The 13,395-nt window shown below is 45.3% G+C and overlaps 1 protein-coding gene across 1 annotated transcript; it reads right to left on the reverse strand.

Moving 5' to 3' along the window:
- Positions 1–1,426: 1,426 nt before the first annotated feature.
- LOC141091449 (leukocyte cysteine proteinase inhibitor 1-like) lies at positions 1,427–8,576 on the reverse strand. Its single transcript, XM_073577018.1, has 3 exons — positions 8,264–8,576; positions 4,374–4,475; positions 1,427–1,638 (listed from the first exon to the last, which is right to left on the reverse strand). The coding sequence occupies exons 1-3, from the start codon at positions 8,339–8,341 to the stop codon at positions 1,513–1,515; spliced, it is 306 nt and encodes a 101-aa protein (XP_073433119.1). The 5' UTR covers positions 8,342–8,576; the 3' UTR covers positions 1,427–1,512.
- Positions 8,577–13,395: the final 4,819 nt, after the last annotated feature.

Consider the following 13,395-nt stretch of genomic DNA (forward strand, 5'->3'; position numbering starts at 1 on the left):
AAGATTTAAATAAACTGGAGAAGTGGGCAGCAACAAACAGAATGGTTTTTAACAGGGAGAAATGCAAAGTACTACATCTGGGCAATAAAAATGGAAAAAGCATATATAGAATGGGAGGAATAGGGCTAAGTGACAGCACATGTGAAAAAGACTTGGGTATACTAATAGATCACAGACTGAATATGAGTCAACAGTGTGATGCAGCAGCAAAAAAGGCAAATGCAATTCTAGGATGTATTAACAGAAGCATACAGTCTAGATCACGTGAAGTCATTATTTCCCTCTACTCCTCTTTGGTCAGACCTCATCTGGAATATTGTGTCCAGTTTTGGGCACCACATTTTAAAAAAGACATCAACAAACTGGAGCAAGTTCAGAAAAGAGCGACCAGAATGGTGACCGGTCTGCAAACCCTGTCTTATGAGGAAAGGTTGCAGGATTTGGGAATGTTTAGTTTGCAAAAGAGAAGACTGAGAGGAGACTTAATAGCTGTCTACAAATATCTAAAGGGCTGTCACATTGTAGAAGGATCAACTTTATTCTCATTTGCACAAGGAAAGACTAGAAGCAATGGGATGAAACTGAATGGGAGGAGACACAGATTAGATATTAGAAAAAACTTTTTGACAGTTAGAGTGATCAATGAGTGGAACAGGCTGCCACGAGAAGTGGTGAGTTCTCCTTCAATGGAAGTCTTCAAACAGAGGCTGGACAGACATCTGACTGGGATGATTTATCGAATCCTGCTTTGAGCAGGGGGTTGGACCAGATGGCCCAGGAGGTCCCTTCCAACTCTACGATTCTATGATTCTATAAAATGTAATAGTTCTATTCCTATTGTTCTATAAACCGCACCCCAAAGCCATACACTACCAGAACCAGGCCTTCCGTCAGCCTGTATAAATGACGGGTGGTGGTAGTGAGTAGTCTTGGGTTATTGTGGAGTTATCAGTGAAGGTATCGGGGGTATCTACACATATCCCAGGCATTGGAACCAGAGGTGTATATACCATACACTCACTGTTAGTTTACCGATAACCAACCTATTAGTGGAAACAGCCTGCGGCCTCTTCCATTGCTCGTTGGTCAATTGCGTAATTGTCCTGATGATTGGGGGCAGCAGAGAGCTGGTCGCTCTAAAGATCACAGCTGGTGGGTTCAGTTATGACCCCTTTGCTGCGATCTTTGACATTTATCATTTTGAATGGTCACAAATGATGGTATAAATATACAATTGGCCCTTTACAGAAAAAAGGTTCCTCACCCTGACGTGAAGTGACACATGTCAGATTAGAAAATTTGGGTTCAGTCATTAACATCAAAATTGGCTGCGGTTGGAAGGGCTTAATGCAGCCTAATGCTCAGTTTTACATATCGGATCTGCTACTTTCATCTTTATCATTAGTTCATCAATTACAGACTCAGCCGAGATGGAAGATTTATTTATTATTCCGCCCATTGGAGTAGGATTTCTGGCCGGTTTCTGTATATATTCTGCACCACATACATCTTTTAAAAAATTGTAATGGCTTCCTTCTTAGTTTTCCCGCACTGATAGCCCGATAGCTGTGGATCTTCTCCAGTATGAGGTAGAGGGACAAATATTTTCAAATGACAGCACTGATCTCCAGTATCGACCTGCGGAGAGACAGACGGACACGTTACACGGGGAGTCCTCCGATCACTGCTCAGTGCACAAACCTTTATATAAAATATCCTGACATTCCATAATGTGATCAGTGTATGACCCAACGTATCTGTATGTAGCCTGACATCCCATAATGTGATCAGTGTGACCCCACGTGTCTGTATGTGGGACGCCCTCACACCCAGGGCTAAGGGGTACTCAGTACCGGGCCAGATGAGCTTTAATGGGAGAGGTCACGGCAGCTGGGACCCGGCCCGTGGCCCTGGGCGCCCATTGTAAAAGGCGAATGTTCAGTGTGCTGATGGTAGTGAAAGTTTATAAGTGATTTGTGATGCCACCTGTGGTATTCGGCAATAGAGATGTAAGCCGACGCTGCAGACAGATCCTCTGGGACAGATGGTGTGGTGCAGCAGTGATGTTATAGCCCTCCACAGGCAGGGCTGTAGTCCCAGGGCAGAGTGGGTGAAGTGACACTTAGATGGTGTAGTGTCAGGCGCGAGGGATGTAGCAGTGCTGGGCAGGATGGTGCAGGAATAAGTGGAGGACACCAGGGCGTGTACTGTATTTCCAAAGCTTTACTCACAGTCTGTTGTACAAACAGGTGCCTGCTTCCGTGCCGTGTCCTCCGGGTTAGGGACTCAGTCAACATCCAGGCCAGATGGAATACTCCTTTCCAACACTCCGCAAACATATGTGTCTTTCTGAACGTCTCCTCTTATAGCGCCTTTGAGTTAAGTACTCCTAGTACTGAGTTACACTGGAGTTCCTCCTGTCAGATGTTCCTATGAACTCTACTTGTACGGCAGACAGCTGTAGCCTGCTTCGGGGACTCCTTGCTACTAAGTCCCGGCTCACTATCCAGTTGCTGTTGTGCCCCCAAGTCTTGTGTGGGAATAAAGCGGTCACTACTTCTATTCCTCAGGTGTCTGCTGCAGGACCATTAGTATCCGTACAACCTCGGGGATCGGACCCTGGCCTTGCGCTTAGAACTTGAAAAGGGTTCTCCTCTAACCCTGGTCCTTGTTCTCTTATTCTCCTTATGTTCCGTGCTAGTCCTTCCCAATGGAGAATCAAGCTTCCTTTCTCTGTCTCTTTCCTGTGCCAGCAGACCCAGATCACTGTGGCCTGCTGCAGCACTTCCTTCTTCCATCCCTCTCCCGGGGATCTTCTCTGTCTCACACTCTGTCCTTCTACATCCTCACTCACTGAGTGGAAGACTGACTGACTCAACTCTTCCCGCTCTTTTGTGTGAACTAAATTCCACCCACCTCCCAGCTCGTTTCGTGTTCCAAGCAGGGAGCCGCCGAAGGTGCTTTGCTACACTACTTTGTGGTGTGGGGTGCAGGTGTTGGAGCGTGGTCAGGTGTTTCCACCTTACCTGGATGGTGGGATACCACACCTCAGGAGGAGGTGCAGTACCTCTGTGGTGACTGAGCCTCAGGGGCGCCACAGTATGTATCCTGACATCCCATAATGTGATCAGTGTGACCCCAGTGTCTGTATGTATCCTGACATCCCATAATGTGATCAGTGTGACCCCTGTGTCTGTATGTATCCTGACATCCCATAATGTGATCAGTGTGACCCCAGTGTCTGTATGTATCCTGACATCCCATAGTGTGATCAGTGTGACCCCAGTGTCTGTATGTATCCTGACATCCCATAATGTGATCAGTGTGACCCCAGTGTCTGTATGTATCCTGACATCCCATAATGTGATCAGTGTGACCCCAGTGTCTGTATGTATCCTGACATCCCATAATGTGATCAGTGTGACCCCAGTGTCTGTATGTATCCTGACATCCCATAATGTGATCAGTGTGACCCCAGTGTCTGTATGTATCCTGACATCCCATAATGTGATCAGTGTGACCCCAGTGTCTGTATGTATCCTGACATCCCATAATGTGATCAGTGTGACCCAGTGTCTGTATGTATCCTGACATCCCATAATGTGATCAGTGTGACCCCAGTGTCTGTATGTATCCTGACATCCCATAATGTGATCAGTGTGACCCCAGTGTCTATGTAGCCTGACATCCCATAATGTGATCAGTGTGACCCCAGTGTCTGTATGTATCCTGACATCCCATAATGTGATCAGTGTGACCCCAGTGTCTGTATGTATCCTGACATCCCATAATGTGATCAGTGTGACCCCAGTGTCTGTATGTATCCTGACATCCCATAATGTGATCAGTGTGACCCCAGTGTCTGTATGTGTCCTGACATCCCATAATGTGCCCCTTCTCATATCCCTCGCTTGGCCCTGATAAAATAATAAAGCCTATACTTGACTTCCGCTCTTCCTGGGGCTCCGATGCTGTTGTTGTGACATGTGACCCCAGCACCCAATCAGCGCTAGCGCCACTGTCTCCGCCTCTTGACGAACTGAACAGGAAGAGGAAATCAGGGATCAGCTGCAGGCCGGACTTCTTCTTCATGTTTGATTTGTCCGAAGGCGGGGACAGTGATGCCGGCTCTGATTGGGTGCTGGAGTCATGTGTCACAACAACCTCTCGAGAGCCCGGGGAGAGCGAGTGCCGACACCGCGGGAACAACGCCGGTACGGAAAGTGAGTGTAGGCCTTATTATTTTATCAGCACCAAACATTTTGATCAGGAAGGGGCGGACCTAGTAATGGATTTCACTATTATTACGGAGCGCCCTCTGCTGGATACTTATCACCTCCGGCCACCAGGACGCTGCTTTGTAGATCACTTACTTTCACTAAGTAGTTTTTTCCAGCCACAACTTGACTTCTGTAAACCAGAGCCTCAAACTTTGAGGAATTTTTCCCGGATTGTTTTAGAAACTGGGCCTTTACCTGAGGAGAAGGAAAAAAGAACAGAAAATCTTGTTAGCTTGTATGTAGCCACTTCTCCAGGGTATGCTGTATGAATGATGCCCGACACAAGGACCGGACAGTGTGAACGTCTCCCCAGGTTGCCGCGTATCTGGTAGTGGACAGGAGCGGATCTGACTTCTACAATTTGGCAGATTTGCTCAAATTCAATTTGTCACCAAACTTGTTTGTTGCCAATTAATTCTGATCTGATTGTGGATAAACCAGAGCCGCTTCACGCTGAGGTTCGGCCGTAGCTCCAAAGTATGGCAGGAAGAGTTGTCAGAGGGGCGGTGGTAGTGAGGGACAACCAGCAGACGCCCCAGACAGCAAGGCGTAGACCGAAATCCAGGACTGTCCGCTGTATCCTGCTGTGTCTGGGACTGTTGGTACTAGAGATGAGTGGATGGATTCATAGGTCTATGGTCCAGGTCAGTGGTACCTGACACATGGACAGGAGGCCGTGAATCTCTAACCTTCTGGCACCCCTGTGGCTTTAGATCCCTCAGGGCAGGTGGGACGTCATCTGTGCGTCTGGCTCATCTCTAGATGGGACCTATGGATTATTTTTTGTTCTTCATTCACAGTCGGAGCCGCCATAACTTTCTCATCTTTATGTAGCGTCACTATACGACATCTGAATTCTGGTGTGTGTAAGGCCGTGTTCCTTAATGTATGATAGACCCCTCTCCATTACTAACCCCAGGGCTTGATGTCTGATAGACCCCTCTCCATTACTTACCCCAGGGCTTAATGTCTGATAGACCCCTCTCCATTACTAACCCCAGGGCTTGATGTCTGATAGACCCCTCTCCATTACTGACCCCAGAGCTTGATGTCTGATAGACCCCTCTCCATTACTGACCCCAGAGCTTGATGTCTGATAGACCCCTCTCCATTACTTACCCCAGGGCTTAATGTCTGATAGACCCCTCTCCATTACTAACCCCAGGGCTTGATGTCTGATAGACCCCTCTCCATTACAAACCCCAGGGCTTAATGTCTGATAGACCCCTCTCCATTAATAACCCCAGGGCTTGATGTCTGATAGACCCCTCTCCATTACTAACCCCGGGGCTAAATGTCTGATAGACCCGTCTCCATTACTAATCCCAGGGCTTAATGTCTGATAGACCCCTCTCATTACTAAACCCAGGGGTTGAGGTCTGATAGATCCCTCTCCATTACTTACCCCAGGGCTCGATGTCTGATAGTCCCCTCTCCATTACTAACCCCAGGGCTTGATATCTGATAGACCCCTCTCCATTACTAACCCCAGGGCTTGATATCTGATTGACCCCTCTCCATTACTAACCCCGGGGCTTGATATCTGATGGACCCCTCTCCATTACTAACCCCGGGGCTTGATGTCTGATAGACCCCCTCTCCATTACTAACCCCAGGGCTTGATGTCTGATAGACCCCTTTCCATTACTAACCCCAGGGCTTAATGTCTGATAGACCCCTCTCCATTACTAACCCCAGGGATTGATGTCTGATAGACCCCTCTCCATTACTAACCCCAGGGCTTAATGTCTGATAGACCCCTCTCCTGTTATGACTGGGTCACCGAGGAGGAGAGCAAGACCAAGCAAGCCACAGAAAACCAGAGAGGTTGGTAACTAGGCGGATTGCAGACCCCTAATCCTATCCACACAACTGGCAGTAGCCGTGGAGCGTGCCCACAATGATTCTAGACGCCTCGGCACAGCCGGAGAGCTAAATAAGCCTAAGGCAAGAAAGGGGAAATCTAAACTGCCCCAGAGCAGACCCCAAAGGAATAGGTAGCCCCCAAACATATATTGTCGGTGAGACAAGATGAAAACACAAACGCAGGTAGGAAAATAGACTGAGCAAACGATGGGGCACACACTGACTAGACAGGACAGGAAAGACACTGTCTGCAATCAAGCACAAAACCCTGCAAAAAAGTCTAACACGTCTAATAGAAAAAATGCTGAAGTCGCACGACTTCGCCCACTATTTCAGTACTCTGGTATATTCTGAAAGCAGAGCAAAAAGAGGCCAATCTAATAAGGGACAAAAACAAACTGGCACAAGCAGTAACATATGGACAGTGATTCATCACAGCCCCAGCCGGAGCTGGCTGATGCACACAAAACTGAAATAGATAAAACCAGACAAAATGTGAACAATAGCAAAAGAACACTTAGCTGAGCATGCAGGGACTGAGCTGGAAACTAAGACCTCAGGAGGCAGCAAAAAATCACCAGCAGGGATAGAGGGAGTCGGCTGTCTTAAATCCAGTCTGAAACCCCAGATCTACAATGGTCCTCCTCATTATCAGGTGGCAAGCCTCTGTTAATCAGATCAGCTCCATTACCTCTAGTTACCACCAGAGGGAGCCCAGAAAGAGAACTCGCAACCCCTCTGTCAATATGATCAGCTCCACTACCTTCAGCAGTAACCAGAGGTAGGCCAGAAAGCGAATTCACAACACTCTCCATTACTAACCCCAGGGCTTAATGTCTGATAGACCCGTCTCCATTACTAACCCCAGGAGTTGATGTCTGATAGACCCGTCTCCATTACTAACCACAGGGCTTGATGCAAGCTGTGTTTTTAGATAATTCACTACTGACATCAACTCCAAGTCCCATTAAGCCGATTGTCGCTGGACCAGTGAAATTGGGAGGAGCCAGGCAAAGCACCAGAATTGGTGCATCTAATGTGATTCTCAACTTCTGGGGCTGCTGTGGTATTTTTAGGCTGGGAAGGGACAAATACCCAGAGAACTTCCCAGCCTGATAATATCAGCCCACAGCTGTCTGCTTTACCTTGGCTGGTTATCAAAAATAGGGGGGGAGGCCCATGTCCTTTTTTTCATTTATTTATTAGCTGAATACATGTACACTACACACATGGCACTAATTATATATCTCACGGATATCTATCTATTATCTATCTAGCTATATCTGTGCATAAACACCTAAAAATCTGTTACTTCTATTCTTCATTCTATTTTTCACACGTATGTATATATTGTCATCTATTGTCATCCGTGCTGCTGCAAAAACATGGACATTATTGGTTATAATGGCTATGCGTGTGCAGTGTCTCCGGTACGTATGAAGACGGACACCACACGTACAGGAAACATGGATGTGTGTAGGTGTCCAAAGTCTGAGGTGCATTAACGGCTCCACAATCCTCCACCTCAGCTTCAGTGATGGCTGCAGGGTCCAAACCGGAGCCAGATACAGGCGTCACTTAAGAGGGAGAAGATGTGGATCCGAGAGAACTTTAGGAAGAGGAGACCACAAGTATAGAACAACATTTCCCATTAATGCTGCTGCTAAAACCAAACTCTTATCAGTCTCTTATCCAGAGATGTCAGAAGTAGAAGAATTTAGAAGAAGCTAATAATACCCCATGATGTTTGGGTACCGTTACACTTAGCGATGCACCAGCGTTCCCGGCAACGATATGGATCGCTGGTGCATCGTTAAGAGGCAGATCTCACCAGCAACATCGCTGGGGTCGCTACTTACCTGTCAGACGCGGCGATCCTGACGTCCTCCCGCCCGCGTCCACGCGTCGCTCGTCGGCGCCACAGGAAGCCCTGCTTCCCAACAAGAAATGGTCCAGGACGTTCTCGCGCAACCAGCGATGAGCAGCGGGGGAGCCGGTCGGAGGTAAGTATCAGACATAGCGATATCGCTAGCAATATCGCTGCTACGTCACAAAATCGGTGACGTTACAGCGATATCGCTAGCGATATCGCTATGTGTAATGGGAGCTTTACTCACCTTGTTACAGGTAGCTTGTACTTCTGCATCAGCCGACTTTTCCGAGCCAAATCCACCAACCATAACTTGTGAATCCATCCTGATTGTGAACTCTGCAGAGTGAACCTAGAAAGTGCAGTCACCTGCTTATATATCCACGGAGCAGACCTCTTATCCCCCACCCTTTATTATCTGACATCACTGAACGCACATTCCTCTGCTGTAATCTATAAAGCCGCCCCCCTCTTAGGACAATGGTTGGAGCTGGTTATACTTGTCTGGTATAAGGGAGGCGGCTCGTACATGGCTGACATGGAGGGAGATATCCGCATTATTCATCATGTTCAATACATTACCACATCACAATACATTATACAAGATTTACAAAAGATGCGTAACACTGTGCACATGATTGGTGACTTCAGGGGTAAGAATGCGTTAGGACAGTCCACCACTCTTACACATGTGAACTGTCCATTGCCACATCGCTCGCTGGGCCCGGCATATTTAACAGGGAGCAATGGAAAATTCTATATCTCGGCAAGAAAAACGAAAATGACATTTACAGAATGGGAGGAGTAGAACTAAGCAACAGCATGTGTGAAAAAGACTTGGGTATACTAATAGATCACAGACTGCACATGAGTCAACAGTGTGATGCAGCAGCAAAAAAGGCAAACACAGTTCTAGTAAACCACAAAGAAATAAGTTTAAATTGCCAAAAGTATACACATTTTATTAATTGCAATTGCTTACAAAAAATATCTAACCATTACAAATAATTCACAGATAAAACAGGGATACTGCAATCCAAACAGAGAGCCATATTGCACATTTGCCCATAAATAGTGTACTGATTATATAGTTCAAAACAGCTCAAACGTATACAATTGTAGAGATTAATCAGTATGCCACTAGTAAGTACAAACACCACCCTTATTAGCTAGCTCTATATTTACTAAGTAAGCACATTCAAATTAGAGAAAAATTTCCATAAATAAAGCAGGCATAGCCTAATTTCAAATACATAGAGACTCTATTCTCAAATTTGTGCCACCTAACTATTGGTGTATACCTATGTGGTGATATAATAGAGTGCAATCAATATACATGTGTGAAACAGCGGGAAACTCCCAGAGAGGGCACTTACATGATTACAGTATATGGCGCTGGCTTCCCCATTACTTACCAGTGGCATACTGACTAATCTCTACAATTGTATACAGGTTTGAGCTGTTTTGAACTATATAATCAGTACACTATTTATGGGCTAATGTGCAATATGGCTCTCTGTTTGGATTGCAGTATCCCTGTTTTATCTGTGAATTATTTGTAATGGTTGGATATTTTTTGTAAGCAATTGCAATTAATAAAATTTGTACACTTTTGGCAATGTAAACTTATTTCTTTGTGGTTTAGGAGAATTGCTTTGAGTTTTTTCCTAAATAATTATTCATTGGGTTTTTGCTTGTAAACACAGTTCTAGGATGTGTTAAGAGAAGCATAGAGTCTAGATCACATGAAGTAATTATTCCCCTCTATTCCTCCTTGGTCAGGTCTCATTTGGAATACTGTGTCCAGTTTTGGGCACCAGATTTAAAAAAAAAACATTGAAAACCTGGAGCAAGTTCAGAGAAGAGCTACAAGGATGGTGAGCGGACTGCAAAGTATGTCTTACTAGGAACGGTTAAAGGATCTGGGAATGTTTAGCTGCAAAAAAGAAGACTGATAGGAGACTTATTAGCTGTCTACAAATATCTGAAGGGCTGTCACAGTGTAGAGGGATCATCATTATTCTCAACTGCACAAGGAAAGACTAGAAGCAATGGGATGAAAGTGAATGGGAGGAGACACAGATTAGATATTAGAAAAAACTTTTTTGACAGAGTGATCAATGAGTGGAACAGGCTGCCACCAGAGGTGGTGAGTTCTCCTTCAATGGAAGTCTTTAAACACAGACTGGACAGACATCTGTCTGAGATGGTTTAGTGACTCCTGCATTGAGCCGGGGGTTGGACACGATGACCCCAAGGTCCCCCATCCAACTCGAACGTTCTAGGATTCTGCAGTCTGATTGGATGCCTAAGCGGGGAGAGAGAGAGCATGCAACGTCAAAGCCCACATACGCCAACAGGAAACATGAATCTCCATATTGGAGAGGAAAGCATGATAGGGTACAGTATATACATGTGGCCAGAAAATTTACCATAGATCTGAAATCAGATTGGATCAATATGTAAATATGTATAGAGAAACAAACACTCAACATTAAATGTGCATCAAATTTAGATTAACATAGATCGAGGTTCTAGAGGGCTCTGCTAGCATCTCTGGCTACATAATAATATTGCATGTTTCAAAAGGGTGAAATACATTTCTATAAGGAAACAATAATAAATCATGACAAATACATTATCCAAGAAATTTAACCCCTTAGTGACGGAGCGAATTTTGACCTTAATGACCAAATTTTTCAATCCTGACCAGTGTCACTTGACATGGTAATAACTCTGGAGCTTCAACGTGTCCCCGTGATTCTGAGAATGCTTTTTTCATGACATATTGTACTTCGTGTTAGTGGAAAATTTTAGACGATATAATTTGCGTAAATGTTCAAAAAAAGTTAGTATTTCACAATTTTCAAACTTTAAATTTTTCATGCCCTTAAATCAGATAGTTGTTGTGAAGAAACTGGAGTATATCTTAATTGCCCAGACGGCTATATTTTTTTTACAGGCCTCGGGGAATTGACTTTTTGTCTGTATATTTGGCTTGTGGATTTAAGTGTGGATTCTGGTGGGTCAAGAAGGCTGACTTGCACAATGATATACCATGTAACATAGTGTGTGCTTATCTGATGTTTGTTTATATTCTGGGATCAGTTTGTTGACTTGATTGTAGATGGGGAAAGGGTGAGGGTGTACTGAAGGACACTGGGTAATTCTAAATTCTGTGGTAATTCTGTGTGTGGTTCCACTATTACTCCCCAGCAACATGCCCGCTGTCTTGGGGTCATACTTGATTCCGAGCTTTCCTTTGTCCCCCACATTCGATCACTGGCTCGCTCTTGTCATCTGCACCTCAAAAACATTTCTAGAATTCGACCTTTTCTTACTTTCGACTCTGCAAAATCTCTGAATGTTTCTCTTATTCATTCTCGTCTCGACTATTGTAAATCTCTTCTAATCGGTCTCCCTCTTACCAAACTCTCCCCTCTCCAATCTGTCTTGAATGCTGCAGCCAGGATCATATTCCTCACCAATCGTTACACCGATGCCTCTACCTTGTGCCAGTCATTACACTGGCTACCCATCCACTCCAGAATCCAGTACAAACTTATTACCCTCACCCACAAAGCCCTCCTTGGCTCAGCACCACCCTACATCTCCCTTGTTTCAGTATACCACCCTACCCGCGCCCTCTGTTCTGCTGATGACCTGAGGTTAGCATCCTCAATAGTCAGAACCTCCTACTCCCGTCTCCAAGACTTTACACGTGCTGCGCCAATTCTTTGGAATGCACTTCCCAGGTCAATACGATTAGTCGCCAATCCCCACAATTTTAAGCGTGCCCTGAAAACTCATTTATTCAGACTGGCCTATCGCCTCAACACATTAACCTAATCTATCCCTGTGTGGCACAGCCAAAAGTTTTACCATAACCAGGTTCCCCGCATCATGTTCCCACATGCTTTATGCATCCATTAGCCCTCTGTGTCTGTACTGTTACACACTTAACACTATGGCTGGTCCATACAATCAGGGCAACTGTTACCACCCACCTTTCGTGTCTCCCTCTTTCCTCATAGACTGTAAGATTGCGAGCAGGGCCCTCATTCCTCTTGGTATCTGTTATGATCTATGTGATTATTGTTATGCTGTATTGTCTATTGTCTGTACAAGTCCCCTCTGATATGTAAAGTGCTGCGGAATATGTCGGCGCTATAGAAATAAAATGTATTATTATTATTATTATTCTAACAATAGCTTATCTGCCTTGGTATAAGAGACCCTGAGACAGAGAGACGGTGTCTCATCTCATAATAATAATAATAATAAATTTTATTTTTATAGCGCCGACATATTCCGCAGCACTTTACATTTCAGAGGGGATTTGTACAGACAATAGACATTACAGCATAACAATAATCACATACAGTAGATTATAACAAATACCAAGAGGAATGAGGGCCCTGCTCGCAAGCTTACAGTCTATGAGGAAAGAGGTAGACACGAAAGGTGGGTGGTAACAGTTGCCCTGATTGTATGGACCAGCCATAATGTTAAGTGTGTAACAGTACAGACACAGAGGGCTAATGGATGCATAAAGCATGTGGGAACATGATGCTGGGAACCTGGTTATGGTAAACTTTTGGCTCTGCCACACAGGGATAGGTTAGGTTAATGTGTTGAGGCGATAGGCCAGTCTGAATAAATGCGTTTTCAGGACACGCTTAAAATTGTGGGGATTGGGGACTAATCGTATTGACCTGGGAAGTGCATTCCAAAGAATTGGCGCGGCACGTGTAAAGTCTTGGAGACAGGAGTGGGAGGTTCTGACTATTGAGGATACCAACCTCAGGTCATCAGCAGAACGGAGGGCGCGGGTAGGGTGGTATACTGAAACAAGGGAGGAGATGTAGGGTGGTGCTGAGCCATGGAGGGCTTTGTGGGTGAGGGTAATAAGTTTATACTGAATTCTGGAGTGGATGGGTAGCCAGTGTAATGACTGGCACAAGGTAGAGGCATCGGTGTAACGATTGGTGAGGAATATGATCCTCTATGTGATGAATATGATCTCATCACATAGAGCTACTAGCTGGACATTCTGCTAAACACTTAACGGACAAGAAACTGTTCAGGATCCCAGCTGAGGATATGTCAGACCCGGCTGAAAGAACACAGGACTGCTCTCGGTTATCTCCCTATGCTTGTTGTGACCTCCTCTCTGTGTGTTATCACAGGTGGAATGCGACCCTGGGAGCTCCAAACATAACATCCACTAGCATCTCGGTGAGTCAGCGGAGGGGCGAGACCTTGTAATGTGCACCATCTTGGGGAAATTGCTGGAATTGTTCTGTTTGCTACTGGGTGTTGTGGTTCAATAAAGTATTGCCACACTGTTTTACCCTAACCCTGCGCTGTCTGTGTAGT

Source organism: Dendrobates tinctorius, unplaced genomic scaffold, assembly GCF_039654945.1.
Source record: "Dendrobates tinctorius isolate UK_male_01 unplaced genomic scaffold, ASM3965494v1 ptg000054l, whole genome shotgun sequence".
Taxonomy (NCBI): Eukaryota; Metazoa; Chordata; class Amphibia; order Anura; family Dendrobatidae; genus Dendrobates; species Dendrobates tinctorius.

What these genes read in the sequence shown, in the direction of transcription:
- LOC141091449 (XM_073577018.1), bottom strand. Translation starts at nt 8,341, where the DNA reads ATGGATTCACAAGTTATGGTTGGTGGATTTGGCTCGGAAAAGTCGGCT. An exon ending in TACAAGCTACCTGTAACAAG is followed by an intron (nt 4,476 to 8,263) that starts GTGAGTAAAGCT and finishes CCTTCTCCTCAG; the next exon opens with GTAAAGGCCCAGTTTCTAAA. An exon ending in GAAAAAACTACTTAGTGAAA is followed by an intron (nt 1,639 to 4,373) that starts GTAAGTGATCTA and finishes GTCTCTCCGCAG; the next exon opens with GTCGATACTGGAGATCAGTG.